The sequence below is a fragment of the Stegodyphus dumicola genome, chromosome 6 (assembly GCF_044657685.1).
Source record: "Stegodyphus dumicola isolate Sdum_Otavi_A_Nest chromosome 6, ASM4465768v1".
Taxonomy (NCBI): Eukaryota; Metazoa; Arthropoda; class Arachnida; order Araneae; family Eresidae; genus Stegodyphus; species Stegodyphus dumicola.
Genome location: NC_140773.1, coordinates 171,322,961 through 171,346,983, shown reverse-complemented (window position 1 = coordinate 171,346,983; position 24,023 = coordinate 171,322,961). Strand labels below are relative to the sequence as shown.

Here is a 24,023-nt window from a genome sequence, read left to right as displayed (position 1 = left end):
ACAAAATGGCTACACTGCTGGCTTTTGCTATAACATGTTAACCTTATGATGGTGATCAATGAGCTCAGCTCGCATTCCAGTTATGCATCACAATAGGCACAAACAACACAGCTCATATAAAGCTATGACTGACAAATATCATGCATATTTGGCAAGAAAGGCTTTGATCTTGCAACCGCTGAAGAGCTAATAAGAACTGAAGCAGCTAATTGTTGAATATATTAGTTTCAAAACAATTACAATAGTACTCTAGTCTGGAGCTTTAATTATTTGGATTTGTTCTTTTGAAGCCAATTAAAATTAAATTTTCTGCTTTTATTAAGCTGGAAAGCTTTCTGTATGTTTTTTAAAATTTAAATATAAAAAAATGTGAATCTATATAAATTATGTAATGACACATCATTTGATAAGTATTTAGATTTATAAACATCACTAGAAAAGCAATACCTCTTTCCTGAAAAGATAGAGTAAATGTGGCATTGTGATTTTATGCCTACTCTGCTTCATGTATGGAATTAATATCTTAGTGTTAGCAGTGTAACCACAGGCAGGTACTTCTCTATCAGTTTTTGATAGACTTTTTTTAAAATTTGTATTTTGGAGGAGAGTAGAATACTTGAATGTAGTATGAAATGCTTCGAAAAATGAAAAATAATTTCATCATTCAGGTTTGCAGAAATAAGTATTTTGCATTTTGTTTAATGGAAAAAAAAGTGTTTTAAAAGCAATTTGACTATCTGAATCTTTTTCTTATTTGTATGAACACTTATCCCAGTTGATCTGAAGAATTTGAGTACATTTTTCATGAATCAAGTTTAAATATTTTTATTTTAAGCATTTCTTCTAATTTAAAACACATCTGTAATTACAGTTGTTTAATATTTTATTTTTATTATAATTATTATTATCAGACTGCTAAATTAATAGTTTATATATGAAACTGAAGAAAGTTTGTGAAGAAAAAGTCTTGTAATTTAAATATATAAATATTAATTAAAAAGAGCAAATTATAAATAATAATAAATCATATAATCATAGGTTTTTCTGCTTGAGAAATTCTGTTTTGAAATATTGTGAATTTCAGTGGTAGTCTACAAATAAATTCTTTTAGAACATGTAAAATATTTTGTAAATACCTTAACATGTTTTGAGGAGTTGATTATTTCTAGTTTGTGGATTTTACTTCATGTCAAAATAGAGAGCACTGCCTCTTGAGAGAATAGTTATTGCTAGTTTTGAGTACAAGCAATCTTATTCTATAAATTCTTAACTGTGTCTTAGGCAATTATTTAAAAAAATAGATGAGTACATAAATTGTATGTGAAATTAATATATAATGAAATAACGTTATAGTATGTTCCCCCCAGTAACTTATTTTACATTTGTTTTAGGTAGTTTACATTTGTTTAAGCTAGTATTAATATACAAAGATTAGATTCAGTTATTTCAAAATTTTATTATCTTTAGGTTTTGAAAATGTTTAAGTATTGCAAACGCCTTTTTATGACTTTAACTCTTCTAGATTATTCTAAAATTCTTAGATTGCAGAATTTTTGATTTATTTATACAGAAAGGCAAAGCTTGTGCTTTAAAAATTATGTCAGTCTTAATCAATGAACATAGGTACTTGGAATACATCTCTTGGACAGAGATTTCACACTTCATCATTGGTGTATATATGTCTTTATTTAATGTGCATTTTTATGTACAAAATGAAACAGTATAAAATTAATTAAAAAAATGAATTACCTGGTTTTTAGACTAGCTTTCTTTTCCCCCCAAACTTTCCAGTTAAGCAGTGTTGTGAAGAATGAAATTTCATGTAGTTAGTTCAAAAAATCTTTTCTCTCCCTTTTTTTTCTTTTTGTAATCATGTAATAATTGCTTCCCCCTTTCTGATAGGAATGCACTTCAGGAAGAACTAAGCACATATAAACATAAGCAATGTCAGCTACAGGCAGAACTGAATATTAAAAATGACTTAATTAAAAATGCCAAGGAACAGACTGAAGAATTATTAACTCAGCTTCAACAAGTTAAAAATTCACATGCAGAAGAAAAAGAAGTAGGTATAATTTTTTTTTCAAACTCAGAAAGTCTGCATATACTTTTTTGTAAATCATGTGTATTCTTTTGTGAAGCAATATCGTGAAATTGTCATTTTAGCCCATTACTGGTTTTTATTTTGATGGCGAAAACAGTTCAAAATGTCTCACAAAAGTTTTCACTTTTGTCCGCAAAACGGGCTTGCCTCCAAGACTCAGGGTGTCTCAAAATGGTTTTGCCTCCAGCAAAAACATTTCTTCCCCCCCATTCGTTTTCCGCCTGTTAAGCATTCAAGTTGGGAGAGTTATAAAACTGAAGCGTGTTCAAAGCTTCAGTTTCCCCTCGGGTTATTTGGGGCAGGGATGAACCATACAGCCTTCAACTTTGTTCTGTAAAAACGTTATCCCGTGTCCCTGGCTTTTTCTATGACTGAGGTATTTGTATGAAGCAGAAATTAATTATTAGTTTCTACGACGTTTCAGCAAGATAAGCCTTTCCTATTAATCTAAATATTAGAATATAAAGCAATAAATGTTTATACAGAACCCTACATTAATATTTAATTTTTGTTTTATGCTTCTTATAACCACATTTATGAATACAGAAGTCTATTATGCAATTATAGTTCCATTAAATATTTTAAATTAGTTAAATAAAATAAGGATACTTATTTCTGTTACAACTAAACGTATTATTGTGCTATTTATTTATTTGTTTAATTTATCAAGTAATATAAACATATCCCATTTCTTTCACGATTAGTAATATCGGATAGTAATATTGTAGATACAAAAATGAAAAGGGGGCCATCTTTAAAATTTTTGTTATAACAATGAAATACTTTTTACCAAGTTTGATGTCAATTACGTCAAATTATGTGCATTTTTGTTTTATTTATTGGTTATTAATAACAATGCTTCATCTTAAAATCATTCAGTCTTTCATTCATGTCTAATTGCTTCAAAAGAAATGCACAATATTGTCATTTGTGTTGAGTAATTGTTAAGAATTTCACAAATGTCAAATTTATTAATATTACATTTAAATTTTTAAGTTCTAAATTAGAACTGCATTTTAACTTTCAGAAGAATTGCTGAGTTATTTGTCTACATTTTAATTAAAAATTTAATATTGTATAATGTCAAAATTATTCAGTTTAAAGCAAGCTTTATTGTTACAGGATAAAACTTTATCTTATTAACAACTTTTAATTAGAAAGCAATCTGAATGCCATCCTGTAAATATTTCAGTGTCAGTTGCTGTATAAATTTGAATGAAATGACCAAAACATTTGAATAAAATGATTTTCGAGTTTCTTTCCCTGCTGCTATAAGTTAATATACAACTTTAATCTACATTATAAACGATATTTCTATTTGAAAAACTAGTGACAGTAGACTTTTAGAAACTAGAGACTATATTTTCATAATGTTAAATGCAAACTTCTTTCCATTACATTTACAAAATATTAAATTTTGAATGTTCAAAAGAAAGTTAATATGGAAACATTCTGCACTTATACTGCATAGAAGCTTATTGTCCATGTCAAGTTTCAGTTCACGCACATGTAAACTGTCTGACATGTAAATAAAAAATGGAAAAAATACAAATTCACATTGATTTTATGTAAAGTTTTATGGATTTCAACATCAATTGATCGATGTGTATTTTTTGCATTGAAGGGGGGGGAGGGGAGAAAACTGCAGTTTTTGACATCATTAGGAGTCATACATTAAAAAAGAGAATCTTCTGTCTCTTTTTTAATGTATGGCTAGTTATTAGAGTATGACAGAGAAAATGAGGGCTATTTGCTTAAAGTGAGGAATGCTTTCATGAAGGAATTTCATAGGAAAACTGACTTGTATTCACATTCCACAGGTGGAAATCCACGAAAACAAATCATGCAGTCAACGTTTTCGGCTGGGATCGAATCCCGGTCGAACTACCAGTATTCGGCTGCCACAGGTAGGACCTTTACTCTTACAAAGACCCTTTCGCTTAAGAACTGCTTATCATCTCTTTCCTTTCCCGATGTTATGCTTTTGTTTTACTAGGGGATGTTGTTTACTATTGTCTGATTTCAATGAATAAAGGCAAAGCAGACAAAGCTTCTCAACCTGAAAGATAAAATGCCCTCAGGTAGGATTTATAGGAAACTGGTTAGCGTTCATTTCATGCATCAGGGAAATTACAGAAATGCTCATGCAGCCAGTCGGTTCCTCAACATCTGGAAGTAGGTTGGTCTTACCAGGGCTTAACGGTATAACCATAAGAATTGCCTAAAATTTAAAAATTGTTTTTGATAAAATGTCCCATTAATTCTGATAAGTATACATGCTTATATGCATAATAATTACAAACCTTTGTTGCTCTACTGTTACAGATTTTAGAAACTATCTCTTCTTTTTATTTTATGTTTGTTTTGGATCAAATTGTCAGTGGTTATTATATTTTCATTTATTGTATTGCTTCTGTTTACGTGTTTTGTTTTTTTGGAAACTCTTTCCGTGTAAATAGAAAATAATTTTTAATAGATTTGTTAAAGCCTTTTTGCTTATTTGTGATTCTGATGCTACAAATTTGTGAAAAAAAGTTTGGTATGCCCTGTATGGTTTTAAATTTTTATATGTCATTATTTTTTCACGAGTTGGATTGCTTGTATTTATATGATTTCTTTTTCCAACTCAAAATACAAATTAAAAAAAATTTCTTAAGCTTTTATAAGCTTGTTTAGGATTTTGATGCTATAATTTTGCAATTTGTTGCTCTTCTTCCTGCAACTGATAGGATTTGGATGGATAGATTTATTTGATTAATTTTCTCAGATTATTTTAAGTATTAAACTGCATACATATTATTTATATACATTTATATATAAACTAGGCATTTAGTTTACATATATATAAAGCAATTATATATTAGCCCATTACATCATTTTTAGAACCCAACAGCGGTCAAGTGGTAAAGTAGCCAAATACTGGTAATCTAACCTGCGTTCAGTTCCAAACAAGAACTCATCGGCTGAGCTGTGAAGTAGCTGAACACTGGTAGTTCGACCTGATTTCGATTCCAGAAGACGGGCACGTTGCATGGGCGTTTTCGTAGTTTTTCTCATGTATAAGGTGGATACGAGCCAGTTTCCTTCAGAAATTCATCTATGAAGGGATTCCTCCACTTAGCAGATGGCTCTAGTTTGCTTTGCTGCAATCGATCCAATGGAATAGTGTCCAAACACCTGGGTACCTGGGAACCCTTTGTGGAACGTATTAGGCGGTTCCGAATTATGATGGAGATAACTGTAACATATAAAGAGTAATTACAGTAACATGAACAGGTGCATGACTGGTGAATAACTGCTGAAAGGAAAAGGATTAATGTGAACCCACAGTGCTAAGAACATATAACAAAACAATAGAAGTGGAATGGTAAAATGAGGAGCAAAGGCAAAGATTAATAGATTATTTTTCATTATCGGTGGAACCAAAAATATCTTCAAAGACTTCAAATACTATTTGAAGACTTTGAAAATTTGAGAATTTGTTGTTAGTGGTAATATCAACATTCGCCTTGATTATTTTAGAAGGGCGTGCCTTGTTTTTCGGCTGAATAAAGCCATCTACATCTCGAGTTTCATTAATTAAACGCTTAACTTTCTTTTTTGAAGCCCTTTTTGGGCAAAGGAGTTTTACTTGCCTCCTGGTTAGTAATTTCAGTCAAGCAGATAACAACGTTATCAGGTACACTTTACTCAGAAACATTTTTAACAGTATCAACATTTTTAACAACATCCACCTTTTTAACTACGGCAACATTTTTAACAACATCAGCACATTTAACACCATCAACATTTTTAGCAATAGCCACCTTTTTAACTAAAGCAACATTTTTAACAACATCAGCATTTTTCATACCAAGTACAGACCTAACGGCATTCTTATCCTTAAGCTCTACATCACTAGGGTTCTTAGCACAGTAAGACTCACACTTACCTTTTATAGTGTTCAGTAAACCTTCAGCAATACTTCAATGTCTTAGATACACCTGCTTCAGTTCTTCTTCGATAGGAACAACTTTGGCAGTGCGTTCAAAAAAAAGAAAAAAAAGAAGAAAAAAATGTCCATTCTAGCAATATCTTAATGATTTTGTCACAGTTATGAAGCACACATAAATTCCTCTAAAGATAAGTTCTCTTTCACCGGAAGTTCTTGCCATCCATCACCCAGCAAATCGTTTCCGTAATCCAGTATGTCATCAGGTAGGCCTAACACGTGGCGGTGAGCCGCATCCTTAATATCACTTCGACTAGGAACTGGTGAGGGATTTTCATTCCCCTCCATTATGCACAACAGATAACAGGTAGAAGATACGAACAGTCACTCACATGTGAAGCGAAACTCCAGCATGAGAATCTGCTGCAATCGGATAAACCAAATCATCAATTCTAAACAAACAGGCTAGCTGCAGGGGAGTGTTTGTAAATTTCCCCATGTGTAACATGGATTACATGCCAGTTTTGCTCAGAAAGTCTTCCACAAAGCCCCCTTTTTTCTTAGGCCAGTAGCCCTAATGTTCTTTACCATAATCAAGTAATCCAAACCAAAACATCATTTGTATGTTTGATCTAAATTCATGGACAGAAATTGCATTTTGTTTCCAAAAAATGAACCATTTTTCAGCCCTGCTCTTTTTTATAGGTCATTTGAGCCATTTCAGGTACAGTTGAGGTAAACAAAGATATGTTTTCGCATCAGTAAATCTTTAATGTATTGTAATTAATTGCCTAGCTCTAAAATACATGAAACTTAAGTTCATGTATTTAGAATGTATGCATTCTAAAATACATGAAACTTAAGTTCATGTATTTTAGATATTCATGTAACAAAATTCCATGAAAATACTGTCTAGGAAGTTTTATTTTAGCATAAAACAATTTTCAAACCCAAATGGAATTTATTTCGAGACATTACTTACAAAAGAATTTAGTAAGTTAAATTTTATACAGCAAATTCGTTATACGTGTACAATATGTATTCAAGAAAAAAAAAATTCCCGAAAAAATTATATCGTAAATTACAGCATTAATGCCATTAAAAATACGAAAATTTCTTTATGCTTTTTTTCCCCTTTGCCTCTTCCTACAGGTAGTGAAAGAAATGTTTATAATGTCTTGTTCCCCGATGTTAGATACTATAACTATTAAGAGACTTACAAATTTAATTTATGTTTCATTCATTTATCTCAAAACATATGAGGACTCTCTACTTAGGAAAAGAATGTTTTTGGGGAGCACTTTCTAAGGGAAAATTACTTGTATTAATGCTACACATAGAGGGAAAATCATGAAAAGATCCATACAGTTAGCTCTTTCATCAGTATTCGGTGCCAGGTTTAACTGCTGTCATTCAATGATCTTAATCACTTGTGTTCTAATGGGCCCCATGAGCTTTGCATTTCTGTTGATCAGGCAAATTTATGTCTAAATCGCAAGAAATTTACCAAAATTTTAAAAACTGCTTCCTTATGAAAATATTCCAGTAATTTTGATTTATCAGAGATTTCAAAATGTGTCAGATTTCTGGAGTATGTGCACATGTGAGCATATAAAGGTAAATTTTGCCATTTTAAACATAAATCACATAACTTTTATGATACATAGAGTAATCTTCAGTGTGTTGTAATTAGTTCCAAGACATCTACAAATAAACAAATGTACTTCCTTCCCTGTTCATTGTTGTTTCTCTTTACTGAGGAATTAACACTATACGAGGGCTGTTTTTGCCCAAAGGTTCAGTATTTGTATGAACGATTAGGGGAAACCGGAAAAGCGAGACTTTTCATTCATGAATCGGCAAGAAACATGGACTCCCAGTTAGTAAAATGCAACCATCTGACTGTCGGTCCTGTATTTAAATTTGCTAGCTTTACTAAAGCATGCGATATCTATCTTCCAAGATAGAGATATTCCACTTCCGGCGAACTTTCTAAGGAAAACTTACTCCTATTTAGTTTACATATGGAGAAAATCGTAAATGTTCTGTCGCTGAAAATAGAAGTTTAAAAGAATCGGTAGTGTTCTGTGTCTTTAGCATCTAGTAGATTTCTCACTTTGATTTGGGAACTAGAAATATAATTACAAAGATCTCCACTAGAGGAGATCATAATTTATTTTTTTTCACACATATGAAATCTGGTTCATTATTTTTTTCACACGTTTAATTTCCATGTATTTTTTCCTGTAGCAGGTTTAAATAATCATTTATTAAAACCACACTAATTAAATTTCAACAATCTGAAAACGGCACAAATTATGTGAACTCTTTCATAGATATATTAATCATTAGCATTTAAAAAAAACTTAACTTGGATTTAAGATTACCTCAGAAGTGATTTTTTTTTTATTTCTTAATTTAGATGCCATACAGTTTTGGTAATAATTATTTCCCCTATTGTACTACAGCCATATCAGTGGTCAATAAGACTGTTAAATACTGGTAGTTCAACTTAGATTAAACCCAGACAAACGAATGTGATGGCTGCAGGGTATTTTTCCCATGTATAACATGAATATAAGCCATTTCTCGTTAGAAAATTCTCTACGAAGGCATCTCTCTCCTTAAAAGCTGATAGTCCTTGTGTGTTTTTTGCTGTATTAAAAAAATCCTGACCCTCAAACTACGGCATCTGTTACACTAAATCAAGATGAAAGGTTTTTAAGCAAGATATTAAATCAGTCAGCACCACATTTCCCAGTGGCCAAGTATTAAAATTGCTGAGCACTGGTAATTCGGCATGAGTTAAAATCCTGCTGAACACGCATGTTCCATGAAAGTTTTCTTAGGTTTTTCTACGTTCAAGGTGAATGAGATCTAGTTCCCCTTAGAAAGTCCTTCGTGAAAGTTTCCCTTTTCTTGCACAGATTCCAAATCCATTAAATTTTCTGCATTAAATACAATTATAATTCTTTCTTTTTAAAGAAACCTTAGGGAAAAAATTGTAAACATCAAATCGACTGTGATTATGAATATTATAAAGTAATTAAGTTATTGCACGGGAAAGTTTTTTTTAATATGCTTGTAAGCAGCTGAAAATTAGATAAAAAAAACCTTAAATTGGCATTAAACTGTGTCGATTTTTACAACAATCTATATAAATACATTTAAAAAAAACTAAAAGTAGTTATATAACTCAAATAATTAAATATTTGGAAAATTTTGTTGACCTCTCTCAATGTTACCAATATTTCTGTATAGAAATAAACTGAAGTGACAAAAGTCATGGGATAGCAATATGCAAATATACAGATGGCACTAGTATCGTGTAGAAAATGTATAAATGCAGAGTGCTTTGGCAGGGCTTTCATTTGTGTTCAAGTTATTCATATGAAGAGGCTTTGACGTGATTATGGCTGCACGACGAGAATTAACAGACTTTGAACGCAGATTGGTAGTTGGAGCTAGACGCATGAGTCATTCCATTTCAGATATCGTTAGGGAATTCAACATTCTGAGATCCACAGTGTCGAGAGTGTGCCGAGAGTATCTAATTTCAGGCATAACATCCCGCCATGGACAACGCAGTGGCCGACCACTTGCACTTAACGACCGAGACCAGCGACGTCTGCGTAGAGTTGTCAGTGTTCACAGACAAGCAACACTGCATCAAATAACCACAGAAATCAACGTGGGACGTACGAGGGACGTGTCCGATAGGACAGTGCGGCGAAATTTGTCTTCCTTGGGCTATGCCAGCAGAAGACCGACTCGAGTGCCTTTACTGACAGCACGACATCGCCTGCAGCGACTCTCTTGGGCTCGTGAGCATATCGGTTGGTCCCTAAACGAATGGAAAACTGTGGCTTGGTCAGATGAGTCACGATTTCAGTTGGTAAGAGCTGATGGTAGGGTTCGAGTGTGGCGCAGACCCCACGAAGCCATGGACCCAAGTTGTCAACAAGGCACTGTTCAAGCTGGTGGTGGTTCCATAATGGTCTGGACTGTTTTTACATGGCATGGACTTGGTCCTCTGGTGCAACTGAACCGATCATTGACTGGAAATGGATACCTTCAGCTACTTGGAGATCACTTACAGCCATTCTTGGACTTCATGTACTCAAACAACGATGGGATTTTTATGGATGACAATGCGCCATGTCACCGGGCCACAATTGTTCGCGATTGGTTAGAAGAACATTCTGGACCATTTCAGCGAATGATCTGGCCACCTAGATCGCCTGACACGAATGCCATCGAACATTTATGGGACATCATCGAGAGGTCAGTTCGTACCCAAAACCCTGCACCGTCAACACTTTCACAATTATGGACGTCTATAGAGGCAGCATGGCTCAATATTCCTGCAGGGGACTTCCAACGACTTGTTGAGTCCATGCCACATCGAGTTGCTGCACTTCGCCGAGCAAAAGGAGGACCAACAAAATATTAGGAGGTATCCCATGACTTTTGTCACTTTAGTGTAGAACATAATTAAATATCAATAATGAGTATCATAGATAGTGGAGTACATTGAATGAGCATCACAATATTTACAAAAGCAGTTACTTTGACAAATGAACAGAATTGTCGGGTATCGTGTATGAATGTCACATACATGTTTCATAATACCGAGAATGTTATAAAAATAATAGGTTATGCAATATCAACAATTCACTGATCTTTCCAAAGTGTTTAAAAATAAAATATTTAAGAGTTGCCAAGTTTGTTTAAAAAATTATATTCAGTTCACTCACTGTATTTGTCACTATAACCAGAAGCACATCATCGATTTTTAAACTACTTCTCGATAAGGTATTGAGTTGAAATTTTTTATGGACACCATTTACAAATGACAATACAGCATGGTAAAGCGAGTTTTATAAAATTTGATTTGGAGTTTTTAAAATTTAATGTTGAAAAATGTTTGCGCATGTTTCCATTTAAAGAATAAACTAAAATTCTCAAAAATTTTCAGTTTGCATCATTTTACAGAGCGTAAAATAGCTTTTCAAATAAAATTTGCATGAAATTTTTAACACGATTTCTGATTTTGGGGCAATTTTTTAAAAATTTATAGATCTTTTCGATTATTTGATGTAAGAGGATTCTTGGAAGTAAACGACTGAATCAAAAAGAGAAAAATAATTTATCATATAGATTAATGGGGGTAAGAGATTACTTAAGTCCCTTTGCAAAATTCCTGTACAGTTTTATAACAAGAATAATATGTTCTTAAATAACGAAGTCAAATAATCTAATCGCATTGTCAAAAGTATAAGATTTATAAATTTATCAAGAGAGCCTCACGTTATTAGTATTCGTGATATAAATTTGTAGAAGAATTTTTTTAAAGAGAATTATTTAATTTCGTGTTCTCATTAAATTATATGATACATTATTTTTTTTCGTTTTAATTCATTAATGATTTTATGAGTTATAAATAAAAGTGTATTTTGTAAAAAATTTTTCAGGGCAGTTAATTCAATAACTGCCCTGAAACGAAAATTCTTAATTCCCTTTATATATATACATTTACTTTGTAACTGAGTCTGTTGCATTCGGAACTCATTCGAGTCTGTTGCCATTCGGAAAAACGTAAGATATTATTTTTGGTACAGTCAAACGTCGTTAATTCGGACACCCATAATCCGGACCTCAAAGCTAAAAACTTTCTGCGCATGCGCCGCGTTGGCACAAGCTCACAGGCGTTTTACGCGTGCGCGTAAGACCTTGACTACTGCGCATATGCGTGTGCGCAAGTGCAGAATACGTTTTCGCGTTTAATGTATAACGGACGGTGTAAGCTAAAATTATCTAATTATCTATTTCAGTTAATGTTAATGATTGCGTTGTTCCTTAATCTTCAAATTGGATCCCGCTTATTATTTTTTGCAGACTGTAAGAGCAATTTTATAAAAGTAAACTTGAACTTTCGATTATGTCAAATAGAATTTCCGATGCTGGAACTTCCAAAGGATCTACAAAACGAAAGTGTGTTTCGATGTCCAACAAACAAAAAGTGGAATTGCTGCAAAAAATGGATAAAGACATGAAGAATGTGACAGAGAGGTTAGTGAAAACGAAAAAATTTCGATTGACAAGTTAGTCGGTATTCTCGGCACAGCAATTAACGGGACTTGAACAGTGGAACTTTGTAACTGAACAAGAAATTATGTCTGTTTATAGAATTAAAGAGAAAGTATTAGCACATAAAACGAAGCAACTTAAACAACTTACATTGAAAGAAATGTTTAATAAAGTAAACAAATAAATATTAAGCTTTTTTTTTTTTTTTTTTTTTTTTTTTGTAAATTTTGATACCCTTTAGATCATAATTGTTCTTTATTTCATAAATTACGGTTTCATATTTTTAATTTTAGAATTTCTGCATGCCATCTTACGAGATTTAAACTGATGATCTATAATCCAGAAAAATCGATAATCCGGAATCACCGAAGTCCCGACGAGTCCGGATTAATGACTTTTGACTGTATTTAATGTCTGTTATTAATCAGCAAACTAATTAAAAGCAATAAATACATTTCTTAAATATATTATTTTTTAATCTGATTGTTTTAAATAAAAATGCATTTAGTTCATGATATATCTAACTAAAAACAAATATTTTTATAGAATTACATTACATATTTTTCACTTTGAAATATACAGAAGAAATTGTTTGATGTTAGTCTAAATGTATATTCATCTAATATTCTATAAATTTTTCACTATTCCACCTGGGCTATGGGGCCCACCAGCGGCCGAGCGGTAGTCGCTGAACACTGGTAGTTTGGTCCGAGGTTCAAATCCCGCAAACGGGCTGGCTGCATGGGCGTTTTCGTGGTTTTCCCCATGTGTAACATGTATACAAACCAGTTTCCCTTAGAAAGTCCTCCACGAAGGCATCCCTTCCCTTAGGCAGATAGCCCTCGAGGCTTTGCCATAATCACACACACACACACCACCTGGGCTATGTCTATTGATAATCTCTACTGAGAAACCGTATTAAACTTTTAAAAGAACTGTTTTAGGTGATTGCTAAAATCTGAAACTTTTCAGATTTTTAATTTTTTAAAATATTTTTCTTTGAATTTTCCTCTACTTTTATCTTGCAGAAAATTTTGCAGAAAAATATAGAGCTGACAGAAAAAATAAGCTGTTTAGAAGCAGTTAATGCAGAACAAACAGAGCAAATTAAAAACGAAGTTCAGCGAATGATGAGTATACTAGTTGCTGAACCCAACTCTGAGTTCCTGTCAAATGCTCAAGCTATATGTGATAAACTGAATCTGAAACAAGAAGTGAGTTCAGTTTGTTTAGGCTTAGCAGTTTTTTTTTTTAAATAATTATATATTCTTTCATTTCATACAGTTTCCTGTAATTAAAAAAATATTGAAATAATGGTCTGTTCAGATTTATTATTTTGTGAAAATTTTTGCACCTGTAGAATAATTTTGAATATTGAAATCTCTTTTGTACATAGATTTTTGATACTTAAACATATTCTTCAATCCCTAGAATTGTTGCCATTACCAAACTTCATTTACCTTTACTTCATACAAGGAAGTTAAATTGTTGGCTGGCATTGTCGTGTATGCAGGGCATTAATCACAAATGCAGCTGCTATACAAATATACTTTCAACTTTCTTATAGTCTGTAACTCTAAAATAGGATTCATTCAAAAATCATTTAAGATTATTTTCTGCCGCCTATTTGTACTTGTAGAAACAATAGCTTCAGAAAAAATTGAGATGTTAATTTTTTTCTTCATGCATCATTTCTGTTTAGTGAATTTTGCTTCATGAAAAGAAGCATATGAATGAAAGCTGACTTGAAGTGCAGTCTCAGATGTCATGAAGAAAATAAGTGCCATGTGATGAATGATGACACGAATTGGGATTGCAAATTGGGCAGGTGGTTTGGCATCAAAGTACCTATTTTAAAGTAGCAGACTTGATGGTGAGAAACATGCAGTCCCAATTTCACTATGTTCTATTACTATAGTGATGTGTCTTGTTCATCACATATTAAAATAGATTTAATAGATGGCTTAAATAATTTCAAACAATTATAATTAAGTTTATGGGATGGATAGGTATTGTTGTGACAGTAGTTGAAATTATGAAGGTTGGAACTTTAATAGTGGCAACTATTTATTTACAAGGAATACAAAAGTGATTCATGTCACCATGTTTTACAGTCCTTCAATATAGTCGCCAGCATTGTGTACAACCCATTTGGAAGTTGCAGAATACCTGTAGCAGCGCCTGTTTTGTTGATAGTTTGAATGGACCGGTCTACTGCCGCAAGAATCTCAGGAACAGTTTGGAAGCGAGTGCCACGAAGTGGTTCCTTCATCTTAGGAATTAAGTCATAGTCACAAGAGCTTAGATCTGGGGAGTATGGTGGATGGTAAAGCACTTCCCAGCCCCATCGCTTGAACAAATCAGTCACAGTTTGCGCTGCATGCGGCCGAGCATTGTCATGCAAAATGAGAGAAGCGTTCTGCAGAAAGTGTCGGCGTTTTTTTCTCAAAGCTGGTCGGAGATTGTGTTCCAAAAATGAGCAGTAATACTGCGCAGCGACGGTCTGCTGTGGGGGAACGGCATGCGTTAGGATGACACCATCACAGTCGTACACGAGAATCACCATAACTTTCACATTGCTGGGGTTCTGACGAAATTTCAAATGTCATGGTGACCTGTGATGACGCCATTTGTTTGATTGGCGTTTCAGTTTTGGCTGGTATGATCGGGCCCAAGTTTCATCCAGCCTAATAATACGGCGTAAAAAAGCATCTCCTTGGCGCTCATAGCACTCCAGGTGGGTTCGGGCAGCATCGTATTGTAGCCATTTCTGCATTTCCGTCAATTGATGTGGAACCCATAGTGAAACAATTTTTCTCATGGACAGGCGTTCATTCAGAATGTGCAGCACAGTCGTACGCGCTAATCCTGTTTGTCCAGCCAGCTGACGAATCGTTTGGTGGCAATCACTGTCCATTAGTGCGGCAACAGCTTGCACGTCTGCATCGCTGACACTCGGACGACCTGGCCGCAGCATGTCTGCCACGTTTTGGCGTCCTTCATTGAATGCTTTCACCCATCTTGCTACAGTTCTGTAAGGCAATGCAGATTCCCCGCAAACCTCTTGAAGCCCTTGATGACACTGTCGTGCTGTACGACCTCTGGCACATTCAATTTTTATCCAACATCGTTGTTCTTGTTTTGAAAACATCCTGACAACACTTACTTTAGATACAAGGATTCGTTCTTCGCGTCACTCTGCATGCGCGTGACGTAGGCAGGATGAGTCTTTTTGCTGAGACGTAAGGTAGGTATGTAGTTCACGTGTGGTATACGCAATATTCTTTGGTTTTGTTGCGCAGCATTTTTTCAGCTGTGTTGCCACTATTAAAGTTCCAACCCTTGTATAAAGGGTTTTAATAGTTTGCAATGTAATTGATGTGAGAGTTATTTTTAGTGAAGTGCAGTATTTGACAAAAATATATCTTAAAAGAGTGATATTCGTTTGACTCAAACTCAAATTGAATGCGCACCAGATGCATGATGTAAAAACTGCTAATGGGCCACATTTTTTTTTTTTTTTTTTTTTTTAAGAAAATGAAAAAATTTATGAACACAATAAAAAATATTTTATATTGAGGTCATAAGACTGAGCTTTCATGTAGGTTATGCACCATGTCAATTCTACTTTCATTGTGGACTTCTTCAGAACAATTATTGCTATGTATTTCATAGAACCTGTTTCGGAGTATTGTGTGAATGCTGGAAACCTCTTTTCAATTTTTGGGTTGTTTATTTAAGAGAGAGGTACTTGATAATAGTTCTCACTTTGAAGGAACAATGGTGAACCGTTATTAAACAAGTGGTATAAAATTCCTAGTCTTGAATTATAAATACTGTCTGATTGATTTCAAAAAATATAAATTGAGCTTCAATGCTGGCATTGAATGAATACAATTTTGCAAAAAAAAAAAAAAAAAAAAAAAAAAAAATTGCAAGTATTCTCATTTTTTGCTTGTTACCTGCATGTTTCAGATGTTTGATTCCTTTCTGATATTACTAATTTGCCTTTAGAATTGGTTATTATTTTAATAAACTAAGTCATATTTTATACATTGAGAAAGGGCTTCAGATACTTAAAACATTATATCACATTGAAAATCACAGTCATATTATAACTAAATCTTGTGGATTGGATAAATAAATAAGATCAATAAGATCTTGATGTGCTCAATTTATTGTTATGCTGTAAATGCTGCTTTGTTAATTTTAAAAAGGGGACTGTTTTCAAGTAGTAATTATGACATGCATCCCCCCACATACAAGGAACACATTTCAATAACAAAAATCTTAAAAATCCTTGAAACTGAACATCTTAAAAGTATTTGATCTAGTTTATTTGTTCATTGCTAGCAGTTGTTTTGGTTATCAATAATTTAGCCAGACTTTGTATAATTGTAGTTGAACACATCATTTCAGTCTGTTGACCAATGAATTGCAAGTTAATTCTGTCTTTGAAATGACTGTTAAGTTTGGATAACTATTTTTATAATTTGTTATAGTTTTATAGCTTTTTATAGTTCATATAACTATTTGAAGGATTTTCAATAAAAGAGCAAATAATAAGGCTGCACATAGCAATATTAGCTAATAAATTTCCTTCTGATATTTATATTTAAAGGGTAATCTCTAATCTCAATCTCAAACGTATTCATTGTTAATAAAATTGGTATTTATTTCTTCTGTCATAAAATAAAGAAAAAATTTCTTTTTTACTCTCGCATGTATTAACAAACATGCCAAGTACTTTTTTTAAAACATAAAAACTATTCTGTAAAATGCTAATTTAGATGAAATTTTTTTGCATAAAGAAAATGAACTGTTGGCTTTACATTCTGGATTAATTGTAAACTGTACTTTTTGGTTCATATTCTTTCCTCTGAAAATAGAGAAATGTGTACCAGTACTGTTATGTATTCATTTTTTGCCTGTTATTTGTGTATAAACTCCTTGATCCTGTTTGCTAAGTAAATAGAAAAGGTTAACAAATCATTTTGAGCAGCTATCCTTGCTTTTGGCTGCTAAATAATGCAAAGAATTTAGGTATCTGTAAAATGAACTTTTAATCTTTTCTTTTCTTTTCTTTTTTTTTTTTTTTTTTTTTTTTTTTTTTTGATTGTAAAATATCAAGCCACCTGTAATTGCCCCATTCGATTAAGTTTCAAGCCTTCACTCTGTATAATACAAGTTAAAGAAGCACTTCTTTCATTGATATTACTGATCCATAAACTTGTTTAAAGATATGAGATCTTTTATGACTGTTTTTGAAATATTCTGTAATTAAATGGTTAACTAAGGCTCTGTTCTGACAGTGGTATAAATGTTCTGTTTTAAACTAATCTTTATTGCTAGGTAACCAGATCTTTAACCAGGTAATCAGAAACTGGTTTAGTAATTTTGGTATAAAGTTCAAAGTTTTCAACTTTATGTTGACTTGGTATAAGCGTTGGGCCAATAAGAGTGAATGCATGAAATCTATTGAGTGGGAAAACGGAGAGGGAAATCTGTAGACATATCCACACATGCACAAATTAAGCTTCTGTCATTGTCTACGGCTTAGACCCTGTCTCGCAGGTGTGAACAGAACTCCCACATTTTATCCCTTATGACAGTTCTCTGGGAAATTTATACCACTATCTGAATGGAGCCTAAAATGCTATTAAGTTGTTTCTATCTGAATAGAATTTGATCTCCCAATAAGATCTAGTTTTCTAGTTAATTTCTAGGTTTTTTTTTTTTTTTTTTTTTTTTTTTTTTTTTTTTTTTTTATGTATTACATTATTTATTAGGTTTTCGTATGATTTGTTTATTTGTAAATATTTCAGATCGCTAAATTAAAGGCTACAATTTCACAAAAAGAAGTGATAATTCAACAGCTGGCTCAGAAATTTAAGCGAGCCACCACTACTTTAGAAGAAGACCTGCGGAAAGCTGAGAAGGAAATCAGATTTCTAGATAATGTAATTGGAAAAGTCTTTGTAGTAAGTTTTCATTGTTACTGATTATGCTATTTATTTGTTGTGAAGTTAAATTTTTAATATAAATATATTCCAGATATTTTAATTCAAAGAAAATTCTCAAAATATAGGGTGAGTGATAGGGTGTATGTGTTTGATTACACCATGTGATAGCAGCATTAAGATTAAGGAAAGTGAGATAGCCTCATTGGAAAAACAAATATTCAAACTGAAGAACAGTATACTATGATATGAGGTAGAGTTGGCTTATTGCCTCACACTTCTTGTTTTGGATGTTTCCAATCCTTCACTGATGTTGCTACATCAATACTACTGAGAATCCTTTCAGGAAGTTTTTTTTTCTGGATATTACCTACTGTTAACAGATTTTCCTTTACTTTCTCAAATATGATGGCAATCGTATGTTATTTGCTGTTCAATCTCACAGCTTTATAATAATTCTGGCATGTAATCATGCACATTGCAATCATGTCTCTCTGCTGCATAGGCCGTGGTATAAGTTCAGACATATGAGTGTTATTTGACTTAAAAAACTGAAATTTTGGGTTTTTAATATACCATTTAATATTTCCTTTCACAGCACAGTAACACACTACATTTGCTTTAAATTCATAGCCATATTTCTGACTCACTATGTATATAAAGATTTTTAAGCATGTAAAATTTTAGTTCTGAAGTGTAAAGTGTTTGTTCTCAGTTCATAACTTATGTATATTATGGAATTATTCATTCCAAAACAAGAAATGGTATTTCTCATAGAAAAACATTTTAAATTCATGTTAATTAGGGTTTTAAATTGATAGCAGATATTTTTAATGTTTGGTGGGTATACTTCAGAGGATCCTCATTATAAAGGAGATACTTAGTTTGGTCTTGGTTTGGTTTTATTAGATTACAGCAAAGCACTCAAGGGCTATCTGCCTTAAGGGAGAGATGCCTTCGTGGAGGACTTTCTAAGGGAAATTGGCTCGTATACACGTTACACATGGGGAAAACCATGAAAACGCCCATGCAGCCAGCCCGTTTGCGGGATTTGAACCTCGGACCGAACTACCAGTGTTCAGTGACGTTACCGCTCGGCCGCTGGTGGGCCAAAGGAGATACTTAAAGATTACATTTTACTCATAGCAAATACATATATAAATAGAAGGCATAAATAGCAAATGTTAAGAAATTACATTTTCTGTTATTGATGAAGCATTACAAGTTGTATCTTTTTGTACTGATACAGTAAGGGAATGATATAGATCTCTTCCTCTCCCTAACAGTTGTAGTAAATGAGTATTTAAAACTTTTCTAAATTTAAACTTTGTGAATTATGTTATGATTGATCAAAATATTCATTGTATGGAGGATTTTCCTGAAGGTATATCTGACTTTATCTAATTTAATATCAGAAGTGCCAATTTCATAAAAAAATATTGCAAGCCATGAATATATAGAGGGAAAACCACTACTTATATCACTAAGGGATACAAAAATACATCTGAAATATTACAAGATATCTATAAAAGGAAGACCATATGGAATATTTTACATTAATTAATAATTTGAAAAATAGCATAAATTACCTTTTAGGACATTACTTAAAACAATTTAGAATGAATGGTTTTATCAAAAATGATTACTTGTGCTATGAGTTATAAATAATTGTTTTTATCATTCTTATTCTTATCCTTATAATTAAATTAAGCAGAAGTTTGTAAGTATGAATTTATTTAATATAATTTGAAACACAATTTTAAGCATGTAAATTACAACAATGATTTAATTCCTCATTTATTTAAATTTTTATAGATTAATACTTAAAATAAGTCATTTTTGAGCAACATAACATATGATGCAATTACATTTGATATATAATAGTGTTCCCCTTATCTGCAGACATGATTCAGTTCTTATCATAGGTAATGTTGAATGCTATATAAAACCAGACATTTTTGTTAACATGTTTAATTATGGTTATGTTTAATCGATAAATTTTGCAAAGTAAAGCATTATCAATATTAAATAAAATACTAATACACCTAATTCATTTTTTTTTACATGATAAATACATTCAGGGTCAGATTAAGATTTTTAGAGACTTTTAAGTACTTAAAAGAGTTTGGTGTCCCTAAATAAATGTATACCTATTTTTTTCCCATTCCTTTTTTCTCAGTCTTTCTTTATCTACATCATATATTTCATGATAAAAACGGAAATGTAAATTTTTGTGATGCTCTCTTCTCTTGAGTTCTTAAGGACCTTTGTGTGGTGCGCCTTTTTTATTGATGCCCTAAGCACATACATGTTTTGCTTAATGATTTGCAACTCTGGGTACATTCCTGATGAATATGTAAAAAAAAATCTGATGTGATCAGCAGATGAGCTTCAATCAGTTCCATGTTTTAAATAACAATGATCTTTAAAATGTCACTTCTGATTGATCATTTGAAAAAAAAAAAAAAAAAAATGAAAGTTTGTTATTTCAATTAATAGAAAGGTCTGAAATATGATATTACATTTTATTAATTATACAAGGTGTGTCCCTAAAGTAATACGCCCATTTTTGTTTTTAAGAAATTTGTTGAACCGATTCGTACAATTACTCAGTGTTCTTCGAAATACATCCCTCCTGCTTTAATAGACTTGTTCCAAAGCTATTTCCATGCTTTATATGCATCCTGGAAGTCTGTCATAGGAATTTCTTTTAGTAATCTCATCATAGCTGCCTTGATGTTTTCCAGGGTCTCCAAATGCTGTCCTTTGAGGGATTTTTTAATCTTTCAGAAGAAAAAGATGTCTTGCACAATCAAATGTTTCTGAAGCAACGCAAAGTGTCCGACGGCATTTTATGAAGTTTTAAAGAAAACTTTATCGTGTATCGAGAGTTTTTTCCATCTTTTCGGCCGAGCACTCACACGAGTGTTCACTGAAACAGGCACTGTGACTGTCCAGGAGCTCAGAGCTGACTGGCGCTGGTTGCACTGTGTTCCCAAGACTCCACCCACCCTTTTGTGCAAACAGCAATGCTGTGCGATGGATAGTCGCAGCAGAAGAAAATGGGATGCATTACTTTTGGGATAGACCTTATAATTAGCCACTTGTAAGAACTGTTTTTCTAACATACTAACATAATCCAATGTTTTCCTCTAAATTTTTTATTAAAATTTGTATTTTATTGGGCACCTGATTAACATATAATTAAGTGATTTTTAATTAAAGAAAACTAAGTGTTTATAATTTAGACAAAATACCTTGAAACAAATATTATAATTTAATTTTCTTCTGTGTTATTTCTGTAGTAGTATCAACATATCTAAATTTAGTTTGATCTGCAGATATATTTATGTAATATTTATATATCATTAAACAATGCTCATTCAACTGCAACATTAGGCTATGGTGTATACATAGTATATGTGTGTGTAACGATATATTATGTTGATTATTGCAAAACTGCCATGGGCATCAAATAGAATATCACTTTTAGTGGTTCTAAAACTCTGGTGTAACAGCCCTAATGTGCCAAGGCCTGCAATTCCTGAAATCTGCTTTCTTGACTGTGGGGACCATGGGATCATCTCCTCTATCTTAGTTTTCTTGACCAAAAACTAAGATAGAGGAGGTGATCAGGCTATGCTCAGCAAGGTACTAAGAAATTCTCCCACTCCCTTGAGAATTGTATCTTTGCAGCATAATTTCAATAGCAAATCAAAGTGGTGGGGAGAGGCCTTATATAAGTGGAGCACATTGAGCTGACAACTTGCAGATAGGATGGAGCTGCAGATTAGTGTAGTTGTCTTTTGCCACAATATCCAAGTAATTAAACAGTAACAAAGATATTCCCTCGATAGGTACTACAACTGTAATAGCAGTTGCAACTTTTCCACACGATTCAGCTAAGGTATCAGAAAATTGAGTCACATAACTTCCTACCCAGTTTAGTCAAATAGTATTACAACAACTGAAAATCAACATTAGAAAAATAGCTCACCCCATAGAATAGTAACAGCATTGTAAGAGCAAAAAGTATTGTAATGTAAGCTTATTACTGTCCATTTTGTATGTACTTGTTAAAAATAATGTTGTAAAGCAGTTAAAAGTGACATAGAAAATCCAGTTAATGTGTAATTGAACTACAAGTTTACTTTGGTTATCTGAGTAAAAGTATTGTATACATGACTTCAGATAATGTTTGAATGTGCACATAACTGTCATGATTATATCTAACTATCACATGTAACTTGTACAAGACAGTGTCTGTAATTAACATATCTATGCATATACAAAGGCCTTGTATGCCCATGTAATATTTATATTTTTATATGGAAGAAATAATCCCTTCTGCAGGATGACTATTAACACTGTAAGACGTTTACAACAAAGTCCGGTCAGTGGTTATCTCGGGCGGCGCTCAGTCAGTTCAGTTATCTTTTTGCGGCAAGGAAAAAATACATAAAAACTCAAAACATCTTCATTAAAAGTTGTAAAATACAGAAAAACCTAAAACACCAGATAGAGTTAAAACCATTAAAAATAATTTTTACAATTAAAATTAGAGTTTTAAATTAATTAAAATTAGGCTGAGAGACAGATTTTCCGGGGCGCAAAACTTTTGGCTCCACTCGGTAGAAAGACAATAAAAGTTGGTGCAGAAACTATGCTATTAACTCACTATGCTACTAAGTTTCCAATGCAAACAAATGGCGGCATCGTTAGCTTAGTGAAACTTGAACAAGTTTTAAATTGTTGATAATTCTACAACTACTGCATGCAGATTAACTAAAGGCATAAAAACTTAAACCAGAACAGAAGAACAATATAACTCAATCACTTTTAAAGCAAAAAATGCACAATTTGCCAATCTATCATAATAAAAAAACTTAGCTCGTTGAAGTGGGTAATAGGGTGGGTATATATTTATGTACTTTTGGTGCAGCCAATCGCAACCAAAAATGGAGGTGCACATTTACATGTTACAGCAGTCCCATATGCAAAATTTCAATGTTCTGAGGCTACTTGTTTTTGAGTTATGTGAGATACATATGTATGCATGTACGTACAGATGTTATGAAAAAAATCTCTTCTGAATCTATTTCACAATCCATTTTGGGGGAAAAGAGTCCTTTATTTTGTCCGTGTGTACAGGTGTAATGCAAAAATATCTTTCAGATGGAATCGAGAGTGGTCAAAATGGATATTTTCGTTGAAATATACTTGTTTTACTTAGTGTACAAAGAAGTAAAAAGTTATTGTATTTATGGAAGAAAAGAAGATTCGTTTTAAATCTAAAAAATTCAGCAAATATAATTAAAAAAAATCTGAAAGTACTCATTTTAAGCATTTTATTTTTCAATAAGATACACGTGTGGCCACATATGTAATGAAAATGTATTAGGATAAATTTGCATTTGGAAAAAAAAAAGGGGGGGACCAAAAAGAAATCTGTTTTACACATAATAAGAGTTTATTCTTTATCTCTTTCTGACAATAAATGACACATTAGGTATTCGACTGGAATATCATTGTTACCACTACAAATGTTGTGGATGTTGTTCTTCCTGTGTTAATGAAATTCCTTATGTATCTCTTGAGCAAAATCAGCTCGATTCTCCTCTAATGCTGATGTTTCACCAATTTTGCCAACAACTTCAGTTATTAATCACTGTGTTTGTGTTTTGATTAAGCCTTTAATAATTTTGTATGAGAGGCTGTCGACAACATCAGTTCATGTTGAAATTTCGTAGAACGTTTTTCATTCGGGTAATGTTTGACAAAATGACTACTGAATCTCCTGGTCGGTTTCAGACCTCTTAATAAATCTGCATTTAGAACTTGATCATTTTCTTCATTATCACAATGCTCTTTTGGATTAGGAGTATCAAGGACAACCTCTAATACTTCATCTTCGATTAGAGCTTTTTTGACAATTCAT

At 32.6% G+C, this 24,023-nt stretch overlaps 1 protein-coding gene across 1 annotated transcript in view; it reads left to right on the top strand.

Annotated features, from left to right (window-relative positions):
- Positions 1-24,023, top strand: part of LOC118192701 (uncharacterized) — a 120,905-nt gene that overhangs the window by 77,690 nt on the left and 19,192 nt on the right. Inside the window, exons 8-10 of the mRNA XM_085819157.1 lie at positions 1,903-2,065; positions 13,154-13,339; positions 17,951-18,106. Of these exons, the coding sequence (XP_085675283.1) occupies positions 1,903-2,065; positions 13,154-13,339; positions 17,951-18,106 (505 nt within the window). The remainder of the gene's footprint in view (positions 1-1,902; positions 2,066-13,153; positions 13,340-17,950; positions 18,107-24,023) is intronic.